General features: G+C 40.8%; 1 protein-coding gene across 1 annotated transcript in view; it reads left to right on the forward strand.

Annotated features, from left to right (window-relative positions):
• WDFY1 (WD repeat and FYVE domain containing 1) overlaps positions 1–24394 on the forward strand; it is a 48735-nt gene extending 24341 nt beyond the window's left edge. The window contains exons 4-12 of the mRNA XM_087424762.1: positions 4413–4467; positions 6044–6194; positions 7832–7944; positions 9767–9893; positions 11019–11124; positions 16769–16870; positions 18946–19076; positions 20130–20238; positions 21057–24394. Coding sequence (XP_087280888.1) covers positions 4413–4467; positions 6044–6194; positions 7832–7944; positions 9767–9893; positions 11019–11124; positions 16769–16870; positions 18946–19076; positions 20130–20238; positions 21057–21116 — 954 coding nt within the window. The 3' untranslated portion in view covers positions 21117–24394. The remainder of the gene's footprint in view (positions 1–4412; positions 4468–6043; positions 6195–7831; positions 7945–9766; positions 9894–11018; positions 11125–16768; positions 16871–18945; positions 19077–20129; positions 20239–21056) is intronic.
• The last annotated feature ends 2257 nt before the right edge of the window (positions 24395–26651 follow it).

Here is a 26651-nt window from a genome sequence, read left to right on the forward strand (position 1 = left end):
GAAGGACTAGATATTTAAAATTTCAATTTATTATAGATTAGTATTTTTGTGGGTCTAATAGTGTGCCTGTGTATATATATACACGTATACATTTTTTTCTTAATTGAGATCTGTCGTATACCATAAAATTCACCATTTTAAAGTGTATAATTCAATGGTTTTCTAGTATATTCACAAGATTATGCAACCATTAACACTCTAATTCCAGAACATTTTCATCACCCTACCTCCCCAAAAGAAACCCAATACCGATCAGTAGTCACTCCTCATTCCCCCTTCCCTCAGCTCCTGGCAATCACTAATCTACTTTCTGAGTCCAGAGATTTGTCTGTCCTAGACATTGTATGTAAATAAAGTCGTATAATATATGTGGCTTTTTATGTCTGGTTTCTTTCACTTAGCATAGTGTTTTCGAGGTTCATCTATATTGCAGCTTGAATTAGTACTTCATTCCTTTTTGTGGTGGAGTAATATTCTGTTATATAGATATACTACACTTTGTTTATCCATTCCTTAGTTATAGACATTTGGGTTGTTTCCAGTTTCTGGCTATTGTGAATAATGCTGCTATGAACATTTGTGTGCAAGTTTGTGTGTGAAACTAAGTTTTCAATTCTGTTGAGTATTTACTTAGGAATGGAACTGCTGGGTCATATGGTAATTCTGTATTTAACTTACTTAGGAGCTGCCAAACTGTCTTCCAAAGTGGCTGTACCATTTTACATTCCCACCAGCAATGTATAAGGGTTCCAGTTTCTCTACATTATTGCCAACACTTGTTATTTTCTGTTTTTTGGTTTTTAGGATGGCCATCCTGGTGGGTGTGAAGTGGTTCTCATCATGGTTTTGATATGTATTTCCCTAATGACTAGTGACGTTGAGCATCTTCTCATGTGCTTGTTGGTCATTTGTATATCTTCTTTGGAGAAATATTTATTCAAGTCCTTTCCCATTTTTAATTATTTTTTTTAATTATTGAGTTGCAAGAGACTCATACTTGCAGCCTGGAAGAATTCACCAGTGAAACCATCTGGTGCTGGGTTTTTCATTGTGGGAAGTGTTTTGAGTACTAATTTAATCTTTTTATTTGTTAGAGATTTTCTGTTTCTTCTTCAGTCAGTGTTTGCCGTTTGTGTCTTTCTGGGAATTTATCCATTTCGTCTAGCCTATCTAATTTGTTGGCACGCAGTTGTTCACAGTAGCCCTTTATAATCCTTTTTATTTCTGTAAGGTTGATAGTAATGTCCCATCCCCCCTTTCATTCGTGAATTAAGTTGTTTGTGTCTTTTTTCTTTTTTTTCGTCGCTGTAGCTAAATATTTGTCAATTTTGTTGATCTTTTCAAAGAACTGGTTTTGGTTTTATTGATTTGCTCTATTGTTTTTCTTGTTCTCTGCTGATTTATTTCCTCTCTAATCTTTATTATTTTCTTTGTTCTGTTTGCTTTAGGTTTAGTTTGCTGGATTGATGTTTTTACTAATTACATTTTTTTTTTTTCCTGAGGAAGATTCACCATGAGCTAATATCTGTTGCCAAGCTTCCTCTTTTTGCTTGAGGAAGATTTGCCCTGAGCTAACATCTGTGCCACTCTTCCTCTATTTTGTATGTGGGTCACCGCCACAGTATGGATGCCAACGCGTGGTGTAGTTTTGCTCCCGGGAACCGAACCCGGGCCGCCGAAGTGGAGCATGCTGAACTTAACCACTAAGCCATGGGGCCGGCCCTGATAATTATGTTGTTGAATGAGAAAATCTAATTTCATAATTGGATGCCATGACAATATTAAATTCCTGTCACAGTTTCTGAACACTCACTCACTATTTCTCTACTTCTCTCATCAGGACCCCAGTGGTCTGCAGACCACTGTTTGAGCCAGTGTTGTGGTCTCCACTGAGACCTAAATTCAGAGAGCTTCCAACCCGCAGCCCAGACCAAACCCTTGAGGTTCAGACCAACATACGCGACTGTCAAAACTGAACTCATCTATATCATCTTTCCCCTCTGTATCAGCATCTTTTCTGTCTTAGCGGACAGCCAACCACTCACCACCATCCTGGCTAGAAATCTGGACGCCATCTTAACACTACCCTCTATTAGATGCCCACGTCTAGTCAGACATGGAGCCCCACAGCCCAGACAGTGCTGAAGCCGTGATCTCTTCTCCATCACTACCTGTGTTCCACAGTCTCATTTTGGGGTCCTGAACAGCCTCCTAACTGGTGGCCCTACTTTCAGCCTTGCCCCCCCAAACCCATCTTCCACTAACAAACACAGAAAGCTGACTGTTCCATCCTCCCCAGTTACTGCTATTCAGTGGCTCCCCATTGTGCAGTGAGGCCCTGATGCACTTGATCCGAAGGTTCACCTAGAGGACTTGCTGAAATACTGATTCCCAGGCCTCTCCCTCATGGTTCCGAAGCTGTGGGTCTGGCCTGCAGCCAGGGAACATGTATTTCAGAAGTTCCCTAAATGATGTGTATGAGTATGTAAGTTTGGGAAACTCAGCTTATACGATGTAGTCTAAGCTCCTTAGCACACACTCGAGGTTCATCATTTCCCCTTCTTCCCTGGCTGGCTTCCCCATCACCCCACTCCTAAATCTTGGAGTTACTCAGGACTCAGGCCTGGGCCTGTCTTCAACTAGGGGTAGCAGGTAGCTTGAGAAGAGCAGAGGGCCAAGGTCACATTCCCTGGGGAATATGCATATTTAAGAGAAGACAGAGGACAGGGGGCCCACAGGGAAGACAGGCAGAATGGGCAAAGTGGGAGGCCCAGCCAGGGCAGTCTGGTCGTGGAAGCCGCAGGAGGAGTAGGTTTCAGGTGGGCGTGAGGAACAGCGTTCAGTGCAGCAGAGAGAGGGTGAGATCAGGACTGGAGAGCGACCTTGGATGTGGCCATCAGACGGCAGCTGATGTCAGTAGGGAGAGCCCTTTCCATGTAGTGGTGGTGCCATGGGGCACAGTGTGTTGGAGAGTGACCACGAGTGAGGAGCTAGAGAGCCAGAATGTAGCGAGTGTGGGCTGATCTTGAGAGAAGTTTTTAGCTGAGAAGAAGAGGAAGTTTTAGTATTATTAAAAGAGTTTTGTTGTTTTTTTTTTGTTTTGTTTTTTAAATTAAAGGAGAAGCAGCCTTGAGTGTGTTTAAGTGCCAAGAGGGAAAGCCTGTAGAAAGTTTAGGCCCTCTGCCCAAGCCGTTCACTCAGCAGTCGGCAGGTGGTGAGGGCTGCGGGGTTGGGGGTCGATGAGCTGTAAATACATTATGTAGTAGTAAATGCCAGCATTCTCGTTTGTCTCCTTCTGAATATTTTATAGGCACATCATGGGGATGTGCATACATGTATACAACAAGAGGCCTTGAAGTGCAAGCCTCACCTACTTTCTCCAGTGGTGGCGTGGTGGTGCATTTATTTCTCTGGGGACCCTTCTCGTGGCTCCTGGTTCAAGGGTAGACTCTGCAGTTATGGGGGGGCATATAAACACTCTTGTAGCTCTTGAGTGGAAAGGGGCCGTGTAAATCCAGTTTACCACTAGTTAGTAATTGATCTATTGCTCTTACACCCAATACAGATTAGTATATATACAGTGCTGATACAGTTTTTCTATACTCTGCAAAACCAAGATGGAGAAAAGGGAATCGGTATTCCTTTTTGTTTTTTTATTTTTTCAGTCTGATCAGTCAACAATTTATAATGTCCACATTTCTTAGAGCCTTAAGAACTTATCAGTTAGCATTGGTCAGTAGAATTCTTAATTAGCGCTTTTTCTTTAGAATTTTATCTTCTCAGTTTTATGCTGAGGCTCATTTTTTCATTAAGAAGTATATACTTTTAATTTTTTCCTAGTTATAAAGTGTTACATAATCTATAAAAAATTTGGAAAATACAGAAGTATAAAAAAAAGAAGAAAACCACCCACAGTCTCTAAATTTCCTTTTTTGGGTGTGTTGGTATATTAAATATGTATAATTTCCCGCTTACATTGCTGAGATACCCTCTGCCTTATTTTCACTGTAGCTGAGAACTCTGTTAGTAATGGGTCTTTGCAGTTTTGCTGTCTATATATCACCTAGAGGAATTTTCAGTGTAGCTGAGAGAACAAAATTAACAAGATGCCTCCATTGCAGTTAAAGGGAGAGAGATTACAGAGCTCTCATTTGTGGAGGAAGAACTGGACAAAAATATTGCACTGGTCGGTATCACTTTCATTATTCAGTCTGGTCCCCAAAAGAAATGGTGGCCTGAGGACAGCAAGGAAGCTGAGGGTGAAAGAAGCAATTCCATATTGTTCTTACATGGCTAATCTTGAGTCCCAAGTCTGGTGATAGCTATTTTTGGATTTTACTTTGTTTTGAAAGTTAAGTTCCTGTTGTTTTTAAAACCATAACTGTTTTCTCATTGCATGTGTTTACTTTTAGGAATTTCATGTTTCTGAAGATTTTAATAAAATGAACTTTATCAAGACCTACCCAGGTAATTATAATACACACACATACTTATACACATATACACATAGATACACACACACAAAACCAGAACACCATCTCTTTTGATCAAAGTTAGGCTTTCGCATTACCGTTTTAGTTTTGTTACCCCAGTTATATGAGAGGCTATTAGCTCTTCAGGGTTATTTACCATCCTTTTCATGCTTATAACATTGAAAATTGGGTACATATATCAGATTTAAGTTAACCATTCTTCTATTTTTGAACATGTGTACCGCTTCCATTTTTTGATAACACACTAACATATATGATAGTGTGTGTGTATATATGTATGTGTGTATGTATACATCTGTGAGTGTGTATTCCATATATATATATGGGTGTGTGTGTGTCCTTGGTTGTCACTCTGACTCTAATCCTGTAACTCTGATTACTTCTATTTCAGACAAATTCCTAAAAGTAGAGTAACTGGGTCAAACATTAAAACGTCTTTTAATGCTCTAGATTTATTTTGCAAACCTCTTGCCAGCAATAGTGTAAATTTTTACAATCCCATGAGTGGTGGTTGAGAGTGCCTGCTCATTGAGTCTTCACAACATTGCTCTTTATAAATGTTTTTTTGCCAGTTTGATAGTCAAAGTAGTTCTCAATTTAAAAATTATTTAAGCTTCATTTAATGTTGACCATTTGTCATCTTTTATGAATGTCTGTTCATGATTTTGCCCATATTCCCAAGGAGTTGTAGTGTTTTCTAATTAATTTATAAGAAAGAGTCCCTCAGTTCTTCTGAAGCTGCCTGTACAGCTGAGGTCAAAGGTTTATCTGTGTAGCCTCTGACTTCATCAGACTGGACATTTATTAAACACCTGCTGCATGCACCTGTGTAGACCTGTGCAGGTGAAGCAGACAGGTAGGTCACTGCCCTAGGGTAGCTTACAATCGACCTGGAAATACAAATATTCCAGAAGTTAGGTAATAGAACACCTTTCTCATTCCCAGCTATTATTTTAGAATACAGAACTTTACAAATACTTTATCTTTATAAATAATAAAAAGTTACACACAAACAGAAATTATTCCAGAAACAAAATGCTTGCACCATTTTTTAATTTCAGAAAATTGCAAGTGCTCTTGTTTCTAACGCCAGTATTTTCTAAAGGGTCAAAATGGTAAAGTTATAGACAATAAAAAAACATTGCTCTTTTAGGAAAAGACTGCTGCTTTCCACATGGAACTCATTGATAGTTAAGGTTTTCTTAGAGCAAGGTAAAAATGTTCTTTTGAGTACAGCAAAAGAAAGAAGTGTTCTCTAATCTATTATTTGAATCCTTCTTGAGCGTTACTCTGATGATTTGTAGCTTCTGGTGTCCTCTGTGTAGGGAGGCGGAGGGCGGGGCCGTGGAAAGCCTGTGATAGTGAGTTGGGGGAGGGCGGATGATCTGCAGCCTGTTCAGAGTGCAGGCATTTCGCTGATAGGATGTTTACACTGTGCGTCTGCAGGCCGACCGGGCTAAGGTGAGCCCCAGTTCTCACCCCCCGAGACTTGACTCTGAAGGTCACTTTTCTTCCTAAAGGGCACAGACTCTCCCTTTCTGTCCCCACAGCTCATCAGAACCGAGTGTCTGCGATTATCTTCAGCGTGACCGCAGAGTGGGTGATCAGCACCGGCCACGACAAGGGTGTGAGCTGGATGTGCACGCGGAGCGGGAACATGCTTGGCAGGCACTCCTTCACGTCCTGGGCTTCGTGTTTACAGTATCCTTCACAGGCCGCCCCGTCCCCTCCCGGCGCCCCCTCGCCTCAAGAGTTAGTTTTGAGTGTGATCGTAAGTTCATTGAGATCCAAAGACTGAATGATTCCTGTGTATTTCACATAAAGTCCAAGAATTTCTGGATCTATTTTTGTTAAAATTAGTTTGTTAAAAATAATAATTAAATGGATTGCTGTGCTCTGCTGGGAATTGCTCTACATTTTTAATACAAAATCTTGGAAAACCTAAACCTCCTTAATGCAAACCCCTCCCCTCATTCCTTTGCATTTCAAAGTGAAAGAAAAGACTTTTTGTGGCATAAAGAAAGAACAAAAGGAATTGATCTTCTAGTAGTTGGTTATTTGCAGACCCTGCAAGAGAAAAGGATTGTGACCCTGGAGTTCATAAATGGGCTACAAGGAGTTTCCCAGTTTTTGTGTGTGTGTGTGGAGAGGGTTCATAATCCTTATAATACTCTCAAAGGTGCCCCAGGATCCCCAAAACGTGAAGAAATTGCTGCTTTAAAAATTTCCTACTACATATGGAATTTGTTTGACATAGAGCTCGCCTTTGCTTCAGGCTGCCTGGGGTAGCTGTGGATGTCAGTGACGGCAAGGTCAAGGCTATCAACAACAGGCAAATAGTTTCTCTTTCCCAGTTAGACGTCCGGCGTAGCAAAATTCTTTTTTTCCATCAGAAGCCTTTGTGAAAAATGTTTGCTACAAATGAAGGCACAGCGTGAGATATTTAAAATAAGCATTTGAAATAGTTCCACACATATGAGAATCGAATGAGGGGAAAATACTCAGATATATCACATGCTAAATAAGTGTTTCTGTTAGGTGTTAGGCTGTTCAGAAGGATGGATAGAAAATGACAGCCACATGGTCCTGGCCCAGCCAGCACTGCTCCTGCGGCCCTGCTTCGGGATTAAAATAGTAGTTATCCTATTGTGCGTAAATACTGATTTGCCACAAATTCTATGGCTAAAAAGTGACTGAGAAAGTAATGAGTTGTTACTGATAGTTAATATATTTTTAAAATTTAAATTTACTGCTACCCCAAATAAGTGCCTTTCAGATGATTAAAGTTAAACTCTCTACAGCGATTTAAAGTAAACCATCCTCTTCACTTACAGCTAAATCATCTCGGCCAAAAGAAAGATGAGTTCACATCCGGTGTGTGCTGTCAGTTTTACATTATTTCCAGAGATATTTCATAAATAGTCATTTTGTTCCAGTACTTTCTTGTTATTTTCATTATTGAGTATTTTACTTTTTTATACTTGATTCTAATTTGATGATAACTACTTGTCTTCATGTGTGTCTTCTCTATCAGCTCTTATCTTTTATTTCCAGTTCCTGGGATATTGGTTGGTGTAGTAACAGGTACTCAGTGAATTCTTGTTGAATAAATGAATATTAATTTTCGCACTAATTCCAGCTGTATTAATTTTTTCCTTCAATATTTACATATTTCTGTGATTTTCAGTTGGGCATTTCCTTGTGGTAGTGTTAAGTTTGTGCTTAGTCTCTTTAAAATGCACATTTTCTATTTTATAACTTTGACTAAAGCTGATACCTCTTTTATGGGAGGATTTTGAGGTGAATTGTGTTATATATCCTTGACTGCTTCTCCACAGATATGATTTTGATACTCAATATGCTTTTGTTGGTGATTATTCTGGACAGATCACCCTGCTGAAGCTTGAACAGAGCACTTGTTCAGTCATTACAACCCTCAAAGGACATGAAGGTAGGCTGTGTCATCACCCACAGGTTTTTCACCTAATTTGGGCATCCAAATTTAGTTCTCAGTTCTGTGGTTTGATGAATGATCAACTTCTTATGATCTGTCAGATTTCAGTTTGATTGGCCAGATATGGGATTTAGATCTCAAAAGATCTCAGAGTGAAAACTAAGTGAAGGTAGCGTCTTGGGTTGGGTTTTGTGTTGTCAAAATCCCTTCTAGATCGCTTGTGTGGATTATACTTTCTATTATGTTACCTTTTTAAGCTGAGTTATTTTCAGAAGACCTTTTAAAATATCTTGTAAATGGTAAGACTTTGGAAAGAATGTTGTTATTGTTTTTTAATTTGTCTGTTTCTAGGCCACTGAACAAGACCTGGTAAACCAATACAATGAGAAGAAATGTATGGGCTGGTTCCCTCTACTTAGGAAACACCTCTTGTGTAGGGCCTGAGGAAAGAGAGTTACTGGGTGGAATTTCATTATTTCTACAATGCAATGTGTTGGCGAGGCTCTGTGGAGGGGTTTTAAAACTCAGTTGTATTGGGTAACAAATTAGAAGCTTTGAGGCAATTTGGTTTAGACTGAAGAATTAGGGATTTGTTGAAAGAATTAATGAGGGACTGGCGTACGAAAATAGTGTTTTAAGTATAACAAGTTAAATGTACTCTCTGCTTTCTAGCTGATCTATTTAGGTGAAATCAAGTCTATCAGATCAGGAACCTTGTAGAGGAAAAGGGAAAGAGAAGAACAGTAATTGAGAATAGATCTGGGCAGGAAAGGACAGCCCGTGAAGAAACCACTTTCGACTAACAGGTCTCACGGCCCTCAGGCTCTTAAGTATTCTGTGCTTGCTAAGGACAGAATGGGTCCGTGTAACTACTCAGTAGTGTTCGTGTAGAAAGACCCCGTTTATCTGCTGTTAGGCCTCTAGCTGAAGAGTGTGGGGCATAGGGTTAAACAGGGTCAGGATTTATGCAAAACTGAACCCAAAGCCAATTTTGCCGAGTGCTGCCTTTTTCACTTCTGTTAAGTTTCTGTGAGAAACTCGTTTCTGTTTGCTTTTGCATATGGCTTCATCCGTTTTTTGTATATTCACCAAAAGTACTATTAGCTTGTGTGACTGGTTCAGTTTTATTAAGTTTATTAACGACATTTTTCTAGGCAAGCAGCAATCCGTGGAACAGTGAACAGATCTGTTGAAAGAGGAATTTGTAGAAAGAAAGCTTTCCCCAAGGGTATCAAATTTGATAAGTTTAGCCAATACAGAGTGTGAAATGTGAGGTTTGAATTTTTTCCTTAAGTTCTCTGGCCTAATTGTGTGGTATACCTACAGACCTTTTTTTCTGAGACATTTCATTTAATCTTCTTTTAGGTGTCTTGGGGTAAAACGCCTGCAAGGTCCTAGAGACCTGGAATAATCTAGATTTTTATCTTATGTAAGATGACCACGGTCAACTTCACTGCCTTTTCTCATTAAATATTAGCTATTTTTTTCCTTCAAAATCTTTTTCTGAACCAACCTTTCATATACAGCTATTTTATAATTTTTGGGTACAGAACAAGGAAAAACTTCTTTAAACATCTTTGTGTTCAAAGTAGTTTGATGCACAACTGAAAATCCTCATCTTACAGCTCCGGATAATGGATGTGCTGTGTCTTCTCTGTGACTCATGATCAAGTATTGAATGACCCTTTGTACAACAGAGATACATTTTTACATAAAGACTCGGCTGGTCCTGGTTGAGTCTTCAGCTGTCAAATGTGTCTGTCCTGGTGTCGGCTTATATTTAACCCGTCTCTCTCTCGCCCTCTCTCTCTCCCCCCAGGGAGTATTGCCTGCCTCTGGTGGGACCCTGTTCAGCGGTTGCTCTTCTCCGGAGCCTCTGACAACAGCATCATCATGTGGGACATTGGAGGAAGGAAAGGCCGCACGCTCTTGCTCCAGGGCCATCAGTGCGTGACAGTGTGTGGGGGCGGGGACGGAATCTGAGGTTGGGGGAGGCCGGGGAAGCATTAGTATTCTGATACCACTTTCTCCAAACCCCATCTTTTAAGACGGCCATTTGACAGGGCTCACTCAGCCCTATTTTACCCGCGTTCCTGTTAGTCCTGAGTGTCTGGTGTTCTGTAGCAAAAAGGGAGCATGGCATTCTCTTCCTTCGTAGTCCAAAGAGCGCTTCCACCTTTCTCTCCCAAGGAGTCACCCCGTTGAGATATCTTCTTAGTAAGGCACACATGGGTTAGAGACTGCGGGTGAGGACTGTGACCACGGAAGACTGCGTGTAATGTAGTACTAAGCAATTCTCGAACTGGATGCCTAACCCGTTTTTTTAAATTCTAAAATGTATTTCATTAAGAAGTAACGTATGGTTTGACGCAGTCGTATTCACCTAAGCTATGATGATGTACTGCTCACGCGCTTGCCGTCTAGGCTTGAAAGGAAAAGGAACGCTGGCTTTTCCTTTCCTCCTTGTTGGTTAGCCTGTCGCTGTTTACAGTAAGCAGAACCAAGTTGAAAAGTAGCCAAGGAAAGATTCCCACACACGTCTGCAGGCCAGGAGACTGTTTCCCAGGGCATCCAGAGGAGGAGCCTGATAAGCGTGCAGGGAGGGGCCAGGTTTCTTCACCCCGTCAGTGTGTGTGCGTGTGCATGTGTGTACGTGTCTGTGTGTGTACAGTAATCTCCGTAGTGTTTGATTACTTGTTCTCATGGCACGTCTTCCAGTAAGGGAGTTACACCTCCTTTGTTCTTTGTTTCTGAACAGGTGGGTAAATCTTGTGTGCCTGAAAAAGAAATCATGATGATTGGTCCAGAAAGCTGTAGTCGTCTTCTCATCTCTGACCTCAGTTTGTAACAGCTGATTTAAAAGTAGCGTTTATTTCGTAGAAACTGTTATCCTATGTAAGTTATAGAATGCCGAGTGAAGTTTATATAAGAATCCATCTTACCGTATCAATTAGTCAGTGATAAAATGCCAATTGCTGATTCCAACGAGGGGAGAGACTTGAGCCTCACTGAAGACGATTTCTGTGTTCTTCCACATCGAGACAAGTGACTGTTGTGTGTGTTGTTTGCAGTGACAGGGTGCAGTCGCTATGTTACCTTCAGCTCACGAGGCAGCTCGTCTCCTGTTCCTCGGACGGCGGAATTGCAGTGTGGAACATGGACGTGAGCAGAGAGGAGGTGAGAGGAGGGAGCAAGGCGAGGCTCATCAGCAGACATCCCCAAGACGCTGCCCTCGCTTTTCCACCATGCTGGCTGTACGTGCCGACCGAGGTGCAGGCAGTCCCAGCTCCTCACTCGTGTGCTTGCTGGTTGTTGTCTGACGAGTCCTGCGTGTCGTGTTGCACTGTATCCTCTGCTCCACAGTGACAAGCAGTGCACACAGCTTTAGCTGAGCGTTTAGGCTGATGTTCAACCTTGAGAAATACACTGAGAGGACCCTGGAGACAGTCTCCAGCCTATCCAGAGACTGGACTGCACGAGAACCTCCACAGCACTAGGGTGCTCCCACAGCATATCTATTATGCAAACCCTGTGGGTGCACCAGGGACTAGCACTGGGACATAGCTAGGAGCCTGACAGTTTTCTGGGATAATATACCTCTTTTCTGCTTTCATTTTCCACTGAATTCTCTCCACTGAGGCCATGTTGTCCTAGTGTTTTTTTCAGGAGACCTGAGTTCCAACTTGTTTGGACCACTAACTAGTTGTGTGACCTTGTTTAGATAAGTGCCTTAGTTTCCCTGAGTGGCCGTTCTCTCTTCCATAGAGTGGAATAGTTGAGGGAGATGACTTCTGAGGTCTCTTCCAGTTCTTTAGTCAGATGCTCTAATTGTCTAAACAATCTCTGTTTTTTTTTTTTAATTGACTTACAATTGACATATAACATTATATTAGTTTCAGGTGTACAGCATAATGATTCAATATTTGTATATATTGTGAAATGATCACCACAATAAGTCTAGTCAACATCCATCACCGTACATAGTTATAAAATTTTTTATCTTGTGATGAGAACTTTTAAGATCTGCTCTCTAAGCAACTTTCAAATACACAATACGGTATTATTAACTATGGTCACCATGCTATAGGTTACATCCCCATGACTTTTACTTATTTTATAAAATAACTGGAAGTTTGTACCTTTTTTTGTTCATACCCTCTTCACCCATTTTGCCCACACCCACTCCCTGCCTCTAGCAACCACCAATCTGTTGTCTGTATCTATGAGCAACTTTTTCTATTTTAAATAATGCTGCAGTGAACATTCTTGACCTTGTCATTGTGTGATTGTTCAGTTTTTTATCTCAGACAAAATTCTGAAAATAGACCTTCTGGGCCAATGATATATACCTTCTTAAGGCTTTTTATAGATGTTGTCAGATGATTTCCAGGCAGGATTTCCATTTTCGCCTCTGCCAGCCTGGGTGTTATCTGTCTTGTCCAAATGGCATCTGCAACCTGTGATGGAGATAGCAAACGAGTTGATGCCAGAGAAGATTTTAGAATATGAGGGATGTTTGGGAATTATAGTTTAACTTCAGAAGCATTTATTGAGTGCCTACAGGGTGACCATAAATTCTGGAAACTTAGATGAATAGACATCATATATGGTTTATTGATATTGCATTGCAATACATATATGTTGTGTGACATTACACGATTTGTTCAGCTGTCCTTCATACGATGTACAGGTCAATGTGCTATGCACCGTTGCTGTGGATGCCGGGTGTGACTGCAGCATCCTCACCAACCCCTGCGCGTGTCTGCTTTGTGTTGTCTCTGATTACTTGCATCTGATTTTGCATCTTTAGTGTATCATAGCAGAAGTAATCAAGGGGGTTCAATCTATTTAAAAAAACAGTGATGTTGCGCATTTCCAGATTTTGGCTACCATATTCTATACACAAAGATTCTTGCCTGTAGGAAGCTTATAATCTAGTGAAGGAAATAGACTACCCTATAAATAATAAAATGCAGTCCGTGATATGGAGAAGTACTGATTGCTAGTTTTCTTTAGTGATCTTGTAAGACAAGTCAAATAGAGGAAATCTTGATGACATGTTTACTGGCTCATTTCTTTTTCTGGATTTTCTACAAATCTTTTGGTAAAGCATAGAGTAACTTGTTTTTAAACATATAAAACATTGGCTTAATATTACAGAATTTGTAGTACTTTCTTCACAAAGATTTACTTGAACTGTGGTTTATATTTATCAACTGCTGGTTATATGCGTCAAGAACAGCTAGTTTACTGTTCTGTCTTCTGGACTCTTGACCTGTCATTTTTCAGTCTTATTCTGGGAGAGCGGAAAGCTCAGAGGACGTGTTCCCTGGATTGTGAGGGAGGAGACCACGGGGGCCCAGGGCTACCAGTGGGTCTTCCAAGGGTTTAACAACTTGGATTTCAATCCACTGTTCTTATCCTGAGTAAGTTATTTTAGGGAAAATAGAAAGTAGAAGCAGGGTTCTTACCTTCAAGGTTACATGACTGTAGAGTTTATTTGTACATCTAGGGGAAGAAGGCAGTCCCATCATTCAAGGTGCTTCCTGTGTGGGCAGTTCTCTTCCTTTTAGTCATTCATGGAAGATTAGGCCAAATCACGTGCATACTGGCTGGCAACACATTTTGCTTTACTAGCTTATCTGTCTTGGTGGTTGACAGTGTTGGTGGAAAAGCAAATTGTGTCAAAAAGATGCATCATTTTTTTTTTTTTTTGTGAGGAAGATCAGCCCTGAGCTAACATCCGATGCCAATCCTCCTCTTTTTGCTGGGGAAGACTGGCCCTGAGCTAACATCTGTGCCCATCCTCCTCTACTTTATATGAGACGCCGCCACAGCATGGCTTGCCAAGCGGTGCGTTGGTGCGCTCCCGGGATCCGAACCTGCGAACCCTTGGGCCGCTGCGGTGGAGCGCACGCACTTAACCACTACACCACCGGGCCAGCCCCTAATGCATCATTTTTAATAGATTTTTTTTTTTTTAACCAGCTGAATAAATATTAGTGCAGAAGAAGTAAGCAGCCTGTGATCTATAAGATTCTGACCCTGAGTTAGGGTTTTGTACAGTTTGTGGGACTTCCTTAGGCAAGGGCAGAGAGGATTAATCCCGGATTCTCCAGCCCCACAATGCTCGCCTGGAATTTCTTTCTGAGTCACCTGGAAATACTGACTGGAGCACTTCCAGCCCCCTGTGGCTGTCAGCCCCCACCAGCAGGGTGGAAGCAAACTGGCCTCCCTGCCAGGTCATAGTTAGAGGGGCTCCTTTCTGGAAGTGGGCGTGAGACATAAATGAGCAAGTAGAAGTAATTAGAATGAGTCCTCTTGAAAAGAGAACTTCATTTTAAATGAGTAGGTCACAGAATATAACATATTTTACACAGTAGTGCAGAATAGATTAGCGCAGTAATTGGTAGCAGCGGTGCAGGGGGACCGTTCCTGTTACGTCATCTTTGTCCAGATGAGGCAGATGGAAGAAAATGTAGAAAAGACAGTGCAACAGTCAGGTTGCTTGATTAATGTTCTCTCTTGCCCTTCTCAGCACAAAACAAAACTTTTTCTTCTTAGAGAATAAGCATATAATGGGATGGTTCCTGATAGCTTCCAGCATAACATTTAATGCTGTTAAAAGAAACAAATTATGAGTATTTCTTATATCAAAATATATTCTAAAAAGTCTGTTTATTTCTGTTTTGTTTTTTAGTTTATCTCACAAGTAAAAATGATTTCAGCATATTTTTCTTCCCTTGTGACCCTGCACCTTCCAGCTCAGCCAAGTAATATTCTTTCTTAAACCCTTAGACAGAATCGTGCTTTCCAAGGGCGACGACTCAGTTCTGTTGGTTGTTGTGCCCAGCACTGTGTTTGGAGACCCTCATGTGGTGAAATGAATAGGACCCATTTACGGACGCTGTGTAGAGCATAGGGACTCAGCTGGACCTCTGGATCTCCCAGCATCTCCACCCACTAACTGACAGGGACGGCTGTTTCAATCTCTGAGCCGCGGTTTCTTTGCCTGTAAAATGGGGGTAATGTTGCTGCGTATCTCCTAGGGTTGTGTTGAAAATCAAGTAAAATGGGGCATATGAAACACTTGGCACACTGCCTGGACTTACATGACATTGCTGTAAACCAGGCACTTTGCAGAACACTTCACAAATGTCAGCTTGGTTAATGCTCACAGCCTCATGAGGTGTATGCTCGTACTTGAACATTGCTGTCGTGAAGACATCTTTGCACTGCTTTTGTTCCGTGTGACTGTTCCACACGTGTGTGACTGTGCAGGAGTTACACAGGCGTGTGTCGCAAACATGAGACTAGGCAGCTTTTCCTTCCCCCTGCAGTTAAACACCCCCACACTGTTGGCCCCACAACCCACTGTGTCATCCATATTACCGTCTTTCTTTCTCAGGGATGTTGTTCCCTGGCTGCTTTCCCGAACTGCCTTCTCTCTTCCAGTGATCACAGAAACAAAGAAGTAATTCTACATCAGGATAGTCATCTTCCTCATGCGGATACGCATCTCTTTATCACCCTTTCTGTCCTCCCTTCTCTTTTCCAGCATTTCCCCAGTTGTTTAAAGAAACCTCTCTTCTGTCTCAGCCCACTTCTTCTGTTTGTGAGCGCCTTCCCTCCCGCCCCAAAAGAAAGACCTTTCTAATGGCTATATGTGTAGAAACATTCCTGTGACCTATCTAAAATAAGAAATAGGAAGGCCGGAAGTTTAGATGCAATAGGAAACAAAATAAAGAACGAGGGACAATCCTTTAAACCAGCAGAAATCCCCTTCAAAATCTCTATAAAGCCCTCTATCTTCACTGCGTATTTTATAAGGGTCAGTGTAATTCGGTCTCGGTGATTCTCCCATCATTGGGAGAAATTCTCTCATCTTTGGCTTCTCTTATCAGATATATTTTTCTTGAGTGTAAACTTTCAAGATCAAGAAAAGATTATTTTTTACTTCATAATCTTTGGTTTAATTTATAGACAGTATTTTCTACCATTTTTTTATATGTGTATGAAGATAAGTGACTGAGGTTAAATAGGCTTTTAACAGGTTCATCTTGTAATCGGGTACAATCTGTAATGTTTTGTTTAGAGAAATGTTTTCTAAGTTCTCAGTAAAGTAATTTGGAGAATTTAATTGCTCTGTTTCAACAGAAGTTCATTGAGAATCTCCTCTGTGACAGGCTGTACATATAGAAAAATGAGTAAGACCCATGAAAAATTCATAGGTTAGTGGGAGGGGAGAAATGGATGTAAGGAATTACAGCTCAGAGAGTTCACTCCTGGAATGGAGGTCTGCGGGCTGGCTGTGTGGCACCCGGGAGGAAGGGACCCCCTTGTGAGAGCTGGAAAAGGAGAGGAGGCTGATCTGTCTGAGATGATAACCCCCCTGCCCCCATGAAGAACTCTCCTGTTAGTCACCTGTGACCCCACAAGCCTGCACAAGTGGTAGTTCCCCAGATTCTACAAGAAATGGGTTTTTACTCAACCGGATGTAGATATCAAACAACTTTGGCATAAAAAACAAATATATAAAGACATCCCGTAAGAGTTCACAATGAAAATTGTATTGCTCCCTCCTGTCTATAGATTAAAAATTGAACATTGCTAAAATTATAAAGATTTTTTTAACATTGCTAAAATTATAAAGATTACCCAAAACACAAACGTAATATTGAACATGGCAACAGCTATAATATATTGAGGTAGTTTTTAAAATGCTAACCCCAAGAAGGTCTGGAATGGTCATATTAATTTCTGAAAAATCAGTGTAAACGTGCAGAGCACTGACATTGGCTTTCACTTTCTCCTCTCCCAGGCTCCTCAGTGGTTAGAAAGTGATTCTTGTCAGAAATGTGAGCAGCCCTTTTTCTGGAACATAAAGCAGATGTGGGACACAAAGACGCTGGGGTTGAGACAGGTGAGTAGCCAGCGTGGGCTCGGCACTGGGTTAGTCATAGATTTTATTTGTGTAATCTGTCGTTTTGTTTGGAATCACACTTTTCCCTGTAAATGCTGTGAATTCCTACATTTTTTATATCACTATCGTTGTGTGACTAACAATGAGCAGGACCTTTCCTGGGGCCAGCGACACTGTTACCTAATTATTCCATCACTTGTTCTGCATTGGAAAAGCCAGGACGCACAGAAAACCCTGAGAGCCTATTTGTAAATAGAGAAAAACGTCTTTCAGTTTAGACTATTGCTTGTTAAATTCAGTGTTTTATACTAGCTAAGCACAAAATTAGAATCAATTAGGGCATATGATTATAAGCTTTATGCTTTCAAAGACTGATAGAAAGTCACAATTTAGACTTTACTGGAATACTCTGACACTGAGAGTTTTAGGTTATTCATAAATTGTTCCGTATAAGTGTACCTGGAGCATTTTTATTAAGCATGTTTCAAGTACTATTTTTCATTTTTTTCATTAAAGAAGCATATCCCAAATAGCCTGTAGATTTCAAAGATACTCTTATAAGGAGGTATTCATGTAATACTAAAGTTCTACAAAAAGATGTATTTCTGCAGCAGCCTTGAAGTTAGCCACTCACTCAGGTTGAATATGAATTATGCAGGTAAGTGAAAAAGAATGCTGGTTTTGTTCCTTTTATTACTGGTTGCACCTCTATGAGGGATTGGCCTAAAGTTTATGTCTGTTAAATTTTCTTTGATTTTGCTTACAAAGCGGCTCTACAGCAAGGTCTAATATGAGTCTGGCAGCCAATGCAGGAATTAGTTCAGCGCTCATAACGTTGTAATGCTCTGAAACAACATCTGAATTCTGTCGTTAGCCTCCTCCTCACAATGCACGTCTCGTGGTAACTAGTGCGTTGTAACTGATGGGTGAAATAGTCCCTACTTCTAAAGGAAACATGAAGAAAGTAATTTTAATCTTATGAGTTAACAACTAATAGAAGAGAGGGGGAAGGTGCAGGTCACGAAACTTTTAGTAGTAAAAGAATATAGTAGTCCCCCCTTATCCACGGTTTCACTTTCCACGGTTTCAATTACCCACAGTCAGCCTCAGTCTGAAAATATTCAATGGAAAATTCCAGAAATAAACAATTCATAAATTTTAAGTTGTGCACCATTGTAAGTAGTGTGATGAAATCCCGGGCTATCCTGTTCCATCCCGCCCAGGATGTGAATCATCCCTTTGTCTAGCTTATCCCCACTGTATCAGCTACCTGCCCGTTAGTAGCTGTCTCGATTATCCAATCAGCTGTGGGGATATCACAGTGCTTGTGTTCAAGTCACCCTTATTTTACTTAATGGTCCCAAAGCACAGGAGTAGGGATGCTGGCAATTCAGATATGCCAAAGAGAAGTTATTGTTAACCCCTTACTGTTCCTAATTTATAAATTAAACTTGACCGTAAGTATGTATGTATAGGAAAAAATATAGTATATATAGCGTTTGGTACTATCTGGGGTTTCAGGCATCCACTGGGGGTCTTGGAACATATGCCCTGCAGGTAAGGGGGGACTCCTGTATGTCAAAATTAGTAATAATAACTGGACTATTTTGGAATGTTCTTGAAGCTTATTTCCAGAATCACAATTTGAAAGATTAAAAGAAATAGTAAAACATATGATTATGGATATTTGTTTCTTAATGAGGGCATATTACATTTAAAACTTTATTTCAAAACTTTTCTCTGACATAGGAATAGATTTTTCCCTACTGAAATCTGTAGTCATTTGGGCTCCTAAACGAACTTGAACTTGGTTTTAATAATGTTTGGATGTTTAATAATGTTTGGACAATATGGATGAGTAAAAAGCAGTATTTGACCAATAAAGCAAGCATATGTGGAAATCCTTGACAGGTGTTGAAATTGTCTACCTTTTGTGTGTTCATTGATACGTTGTATTGGGATGATTATAATTCAAGGCAAGTCTTCCCCACTCCCATCCCCCTACTCTGAAGGGAAGCCACGTGCATTAAAGCAAAGTGACACTCGTCCTTTTCCTCCTTCTGGTCGTCCTGAAGCATCACTGCAGGAAGTGCGGGCAGGCCGTCTGTGGCAAGTGCAGCAGCAAGCGCTCGAGCTACCCGGTCATGGGATTCGAGTTCCAGGTCCGGGTGTGTGATTCCTGTTACGAGTCCATCAAAGACGAGGAGTGAGTGTTGCGTGTCTCTGTCTTACTGTGCATCTGCAGTGGGAGGAGCCTGAGGGATGACACGGGTGTATTTCTACCCACTTGCTTGTCTCTTCCCGATTTCCTAAACAGTTTGTAAAGAGAGGATTTTGTCCTAGCTTTGTGACTTAAGACAGATTTCTCCGGAACACTGAGAGGAATGGCGTTGCTAAGACAAGTCTGGCAGCTGAGCGGACATTCCTGAGCCCCGGCACCACTCAGGGTGCGGTGCAGGGTCAAGGCCACGTTCACACTGTTGCAGTGGCTGAACTGGCTCTCCACAAAAGCATCCAGTGCTCCGACCTTTGCCCACATGTGCCTGGACATTTAATTAGTGGGAAAACTCTAGAGACCAGTGTTCTTTCTTCTGCAAAAATCTGATCTAGCAATCTGTTCTTAAATAGCTATTGGTGTGTGAGACAAATCTGTGTGTTCTCCCTTCTGTCCCTACTCAGGGAGATCCATTAGGGCAGAACCGCTGTTTTCCCCCTTCCCTTTGAGTCATCTTTGAAAGTAGTAGACAAGTAAACCTTGGCAGAGGCCCAGGTTGGAAAGCTGGTGTGGCAGCACTGGTGGTGGCCAAAGATCTCGTGGTGGAGGCTGGGGCTGCGGGCTTCAGAGCAGAGGGAGAGCCAGCTGTGAGAGGGTGCTGCCCCGTGGATGGCAGAGGCCTCGGGGGAGGCCTGCAGCCTTCCCATAAATGTTTTGCCCTCACTGTATGATCTCATGTGGAGTAGTTCCTCTTCTATATTAAAGGTTCTTGTTTTTATGTCTAGGAATATATCAGCCTTTCCACTGAAAAGATAAAAATCAGTGATTTGGAGAGTTTTATATAACCTTTTACAAAACAGTCTTGCAACTTTACCATGCGTTCTGTCATCCTTTAATTAGAAAGTTAGTTTTCCAAACTAGCCACATTTTTAGGAGCAAATTTTAACATTGTTATTGTACGTACTTCCTTTATGTTGCTAAGAAAACTTATCCCTTAGCTCTAGGAGCAGGTGGGTTTTAAATGGTCTCTTTTCTCTTTGCTAGTCGGACTTCTCTAGCAACATTTCATGAAGGAAAACATAACATTTCCCACATGTCCATGGACGTGGCTAGGGGACTGATGGTGACCTGTGGGACCGATCGAGTTGTAAAGGTAACCTGCTTCATTGTCGCGATTAGCATCGTATCTCAGTGTAGATTGCGCCATCATCATGCTATGAATGGGGGTAAGATATTTCTAGTCCAGTCTCGCTTTCTGATTGGCAAGCTTGCCTTCCCTTTCATAAGCAACCTATAGCCAGTTAGCCCTGAGTAACACATTCCATGTTTGTGAGTTTCCATGCTCTTGGCGGTGGCTCGTTCCGTGGTATTCCATTTTCTACATCAGTCTTTTGAGTGAGCTGGTAGGGGCCGGGCACCCTCTGTTGCTCTCCTCCCAGAGCTAGCCCCAGGGTTTCTCCCTCCCCAGCTGGCCTGCGTCTTAGCTGACCCCTTTCTCTGGTTCATTCCTTCCCTTGGTAATGCTACTTTCATCCTGGGCAGAAGGCTTCCTAGTTGTAAGAAATAACCACACATTTTTTCATTAAATCCCTGGGTTTAACACAGAAACTGAGAGTCAGTATTTTATACTTAGTACCACTCTTGAGTTGTGAAACTATGACATATTTTATTTCATAATAGAAAAAAAATGGGCTTTTTCCCAGTGAGCTTTTTATTAAAAATAAAATTAAATTTATAGTAAAACATTATGATGATGTAATTTTCAGGTGTGAAGATACTACGTACAAGCTGTTTTCATGTTTTAATGAACTATGTTGTTTTATAACTACAAAGTTTTGTAGTGAAGGAAGAGAATGAGGGAACGAGTTATTTTGATCCCTCTTCAAGTTTAACAGCTGTTTGCAGTGTCGACGCTAGCTTTTAGGCCACGTGGTCAGTGCTGCCTTCTCCAGCGTCTTATTTCTCTTGCAGATATGGGATATGACGCCTGTGGTGGGCTGCAGCCTGGCGACCGGGTTTTCTCCACGTTGATCCGGGAGCTGGGCGAGGTCCGCACCTTACCAGCACAACCGTCACCAAATGCCATCCCTCCCTGAGCTCCACAGTCACTGTCACATGATGGACAGTAACCACTAAAAAACAAGTCCGCATTTTTAAAAAGAAAAAAGTGTAAAGGTGTGTTTTTGGGCATTCGTGGAACTACCTGTGGGGACTAATATGGAAAAGGTTCACCTGTAGTGGTTCCCTGAGGAATGGAATTACTTCAGCGAGACTTCTTCATGAACAAAGAGCTAATGTGTACTGAAAGAATAATTTAGCAAATGGGAGTTTTAGAGGAAAAATATTGAGCAAAAAATTTAATGCTTAGAACTTTCTTGAAGCAGTTCCAAGTACACACAGACTTCTGGCCCTCCGAGGGCTCCTACGGCTCTGTGGTTAGAGCAGGAATTAAGGGGAAGGAGGACTTGTTCTCTTTCTTGAGGGGTGCAATAAGAACTTAAGAACCCAGAGATCCCTCCTTGGTTGCTGGCTGTATGTGACTAGTCTCTACACTTAGTTATTGACGAAATTCTTCAAGATGTCTGTTCTCTTCAGGTAGTGCCCTTAGCGTTGGCCTGCTCAGTTGTTTCTCTTCCAGCCAATATACCATGGGCGAACATTCCCAGTTGTTACTAAGGGAGTTATAAAATTTCTATATTAACCAAGGCAGTCCACGTTCTTCCCTTTCCCCCAAATGTGCTCTGAGGACAAAGCGTTTTTATGGTGCTGTTAACATGGGAGTCACACAAGCCGCCTGACTTTTCCTCATTGCAATTAGTAATGACTAACGGAAAAGCCAGCTACCAGCATGATTGTGATGGGAAGTGATCAGTCTGTTCCGTGGAACAGCCCAGTTCTCCTAAAAGGCGCATTCTATTTGTAGTTCCAAGATGAGCCCCTGTGATAGTGTAGCAATTTAATATACACCTCAGAAAAGAAGTCCAAAGCTTTTGAAACTCCATTGACTTTTAGTCGTAACTAATATTATTATTATTTCGTAGAGAGCAGTTGGTAACCCAGAGCAGTAGTTGTTAACCAGGTCCTGCACAGTCATTCCTAACTTGTAAATCGCTTTCATAACAACTAGCAAAATCTCTTGTGTCAAATGCATTTTAAAAGTGTTTGGCCACTTAGTACCTGGATGGGGAAGAGGTGGGGGGTGGGGAGCCTGTCTTTTAATATTCAAATATTTATTTGATTGATTGTTTTTAACAGTAGTAATTGTATCTATTACTGTAGGGCTATGGAAGTGAGTGGAAAGAGGCCTACTTTTTTAAGCATAAATTTAGAAATAGCAACAGTATTTTTGTTAGTCTTACTAGTGGATATTGATAAAAACTCACAACTGCGTCTCTGTGTTGGGATCACATCAAGACAACATGGTCGTTCTATGTGATACAACTAAGGGACTAAATTTGTTTTTTAACAGCAGCTGAGAGGGACTGTAATATTTAAGACAGGCAACTAAACTAAGATGTCTTCTTAATGGCCAAGTGACACAAGTAATAAGGAAAGAGAAGGCGGCCAGGCACATCATGTTCTAGAATGAACTGCATTAAAAGTTGACTTGCCTTCAGAAATAAGACTGAGAGTTTTGTTGCTTCTTATAATTTTTGTGTTATATCACCTGAAAAAGATGTTTCCTTTAAAAACTTTTCCGAGGCTCTTTGCAAAATGTGTATTAATAACATAGTCTGGAAGAAGAACCAAGTGGTGGTAACTTGTAAACGGCAACGTTGAACATTAGCTTTAGTTCAGTTCATGGTTCGGCTCGTACCAAGGTGCTATCCCTATGGAGTCCGGAAAGGAAAATAGAATATGATCTATTCCTTGCCATGTTGAAGAGTGCTGAACTGTGGTTTTATTTTCCTTTAACTTCTGTAAAATGTGATTTTATAATGTCTGTGGTAGACCGAGCAAAATATCGCAGCTGCGGAGAATACCCCATAGCTTTCAAACTTGTTTTGTTTTAAAAAATTGTTAATGAAAAACCCGGTGTTCCATAGAGAGTATAAGATTGTTATAGGGCCTCCTAAGGGATTAAGCTAACATAAGTCAAGGAGGAAAGGTCTATTTAAGGAAGAATTAGAGCAGGGTATCCAGCAAAGGAAAGGAGAATGTTTCAATATTGTTTTCTCTCCACCAGAGCCTATTTTCATTTTTCTTTTTAAAACACACGGTAGGCTTGCCTTTTCTCCAGCATACACTAGGTAGCAAATGGGGTAATATTTTTTATAGAGGTGGGAAAAAATTATTTTCTGAATTTTACTGACTGGGCACATAAGGAAAGTACAGCTAGACGTCTAGTTATTGCCTTATTTTGACCGCGTTACTTTTAAACAGGTCATTTAAAATCGTTCTTCAAGTAATGGTTTACTGGTTTTTCCATTCCTGAATACTCACGCTAATTTGTACAAATAGGGATTAAGAAGTACAGAATGTTAGAGAAGATCCTTATGTTGAGATTAGTATGTCTGTGATAAGGAATGCCAATTCTTCATTGTAAACATGTTTTAAAATTGCCCTTTATTAGTGCAAATACCCCTATAGCATTAGGTGGAAACAGATTACTCATTACATTGTAAATCTCTGTTTACTATGTCCTAGTTCTGTCCTGCTGCCTAGAGGATATAAACAAAAAATATTGCTCTTGAATCTGTCACTTTGTTCTCCCCCTAAAGAATTCAGTTTGTTAGCACCTATATTTTTAAACTGTTGAAACTGGCCTAAGTATGTAATAAATACCATAGTGGCTCAGACCCAAGGAGATATTTTCTAAAATCAGTTTTCATTAAATTATTTTCTACTTTCGTTACTGGATCTGGTGTCTCCTAAAATGTAAGAAACCAGTTACTAATGATAAACCATCTGCTCATTATAAATGTGAGGTTTAACAAATAAGTAATACATGCTATATTTATTCAAGTGTCTATTGCTTAATTGTTAATTGTGAGCAGATTATTGAATGCCTACTCTATTTTCTGCAGTTTACTGTACAGTAACTCTTTGAGTAAGTTGAAGTTTAATTGTGCAACAAATTTATATTAGAATACAATTTAGAGTGTTTTTCTCTATAGGCTTTTTGACTGGGGAAGCAAAGGGCAGTGTTGATTAGTACATTTTGTCTTGTACTAGCTATGTTTCCATAAGATATGGTACCCTGTGTATCCAAGAGAGTTAGAAAACTTTGTTCTTTGCTCCTGTTTGTGGGTTCTGTTTTTGTGTTTTTTTTGAGAGTATGCGTACAATAAAATGTTCCCTGCTTGTTACTCTGTTGCCTAATTTAGGTTTTGTTATGTCTGATCTGGACATAGGGCAGAAACAGTAGCTACCATGTATTAGCATCCTCTCTGGACCACCTGCTCTACCTACATTGTATTATTCAATCCTGGTAACACCTCTGCAAGGCATTATTTTCCCCATTTTGCAGATGAGGAAACCAAGAAGATCCTGTCTGTCTGTCTTACTTGAAAGCACATGCCTTCTCCATACTGCTTGCCTTAAGGCGCTAGTGTTTAATGAGTGTTTATGTAACGGAAGGAGGTATTACTATCTCTTCTGAAAAGTTTGTGAAGCCCTGAAGTCAGATTGCTCAGGATATTGAGCTCTCTGAGTGCACAGAGCTCCGTGGAGACACCGTGATCCCTGCCCTGGGTCTTCACCTCAACAGCTCAGTCTCGTGAGTAAACACAGGTGGTTCAGACCCAGGAGAACTGATTCGTCGGCTTAACTGAGAAGAGGTTGCTTTAGAAACCAGAATGGCAGTTTATTGTGTTTTTTAAAAGAGATATAGCTTTATTTTTGCTCGTCATCAAAATAATATATGTATTATAATAAAAAGATAATACCAAAAAGTATTAAAGAGATTTTTTTAAAATCCTCTAGTCCTACCACCCAGAAAAAACACTGTTAAACTTATGCTGTATATCTCTCCCGTGTTTTTGTAAATGCATATATGCATATATAACACACACTTATAGATATATTTTTAGTGGGGCTATACTTTTTTATCCACTAGATACATTATGTGTGATTGGCCCATGTCGAAAAGTTGAGCTCCGTGACACATTTTTAGTTGCTGCGTACTTGCAGTAGACATAGCTCTGTGCTGTCCAAGCATGCGCTGGGGTTGCCAGTACCCAACATTTTGAGGTCAGGAAAGGCCGTGTGACTTGTATTAGCCAGTGAAGTGCAGGCAGAAACATTTAATTGCAGGTAAGAGGCTCACCCACGACAGTTTCTTCCACAGTGGGCACGAAAGTATAGTTGATAGAGAAGTGTGACACCGAGCCTGCCTGTGGAGCCCAGCTGCCCTGGACCTGCGGTGGACTTTGCATGAGGGAAAAATAAATCTTCTGGTTTATGTTTTAGTCCTTGAGAGGTGTGTGTGTGTGTTTTTTTTTTTTACCCGTAGCATAATCTAGGCTGGACGGCAGTATTCCATTATTCCATTATGTGGCTAAACCATCATTTCTTTCACCAATCCCATGTTGAAGTTAGATTAGACATTTTTAGAATATTTATAATTTTAATTGAAACAGTAAATATTTAAAAATACTAAACTCAGCATGCTTGTATGTTCATCTTTGCCTACTTTTCCAATTATTTTCTTAGGATAAATTCTTAGAAGTGGAAGTTACTAGGTCAAAGAATATGCATATTGTGTTTTTTATTCGTATTGCTGATATCCTCACACCATTGCCAGCACTTGAATTTGTTCCTTTGAATAGGCAAGAAAAAGGCGTATCTTAGTGTGTTAATTTATGAAACTCCAGTTTATTAGTTTACAATGAGAATTCTATCTGCCAAGCAGACCCAGGTTTCTGTAGAACAGTCTAGATAGAAGCCAAGTCATCATTGGGAAGCTGCTTAGCAGACAAGGGCAAAGAGGGAGAGAGGTTGGCTGGATGACCTCGATGCCCTCGTGACAGCCTGATGTGCTCATTGCCAAGGGTGCTGGAGAGTGGGCTGGCCTCTTCTCCCTTGGAAAGTGGAAACACACCAGTTCTAGACGTCTCCTAGCTTACTCTCCTTTTGTAAAAACATTCTCAGGTGGGTCATGAAGTACTTGAGTTATAGCCTTCTTTCCCATCTGTCACTCTTCAGTCGCTAAGGCTCCTTGACCATGCTTAGCGCTCTCTAAATCTTTTCAGTACACGTACAAACCATCCCTTGGGAAGCTTATTCATTTTGATGCATATGGTCTCATGAAAGTTGAGGAACACGTTCTGGGACCACCTTCTTGACTTCAGTCTCATCATTTGTAGTATAGAAATGGACCCTGAGAGATAACTTCCCTGTCAAACCCAAGTGGAAAACTTAAGATTCAAGCTTTGGTCTGTCCGCCCGCAAAGCCCACGCTCCTTTGTCTAGTACCCTGTCTGGTTCTTTCATATTTTAAGAAATTTTAGATCCTGAATTTGACATTCTGGAGAAAGATAAAGTAATAGAAATTTCTTTACGCCATTTCTTTACGCCATTAGCAAGGGTAGGATGGCATATTTTCCCTCACCCTAGGGTTTAAGA

The sequence above is a fragment of the Ceratotherium simum genome, chromosome 37 (assembly GCF_057802395.1).
Source record: "Ceratotherium simum simum isolate JZ-2026a chromosome 37, ASM5780239v1, whole genome shotgun sequence".
NCBI lineage: Eukaryota > Metazoa > Chordata > Mammalia > Perissodactyla > Rhinocerotidae > Ceratotherium > Ceratotherium simum.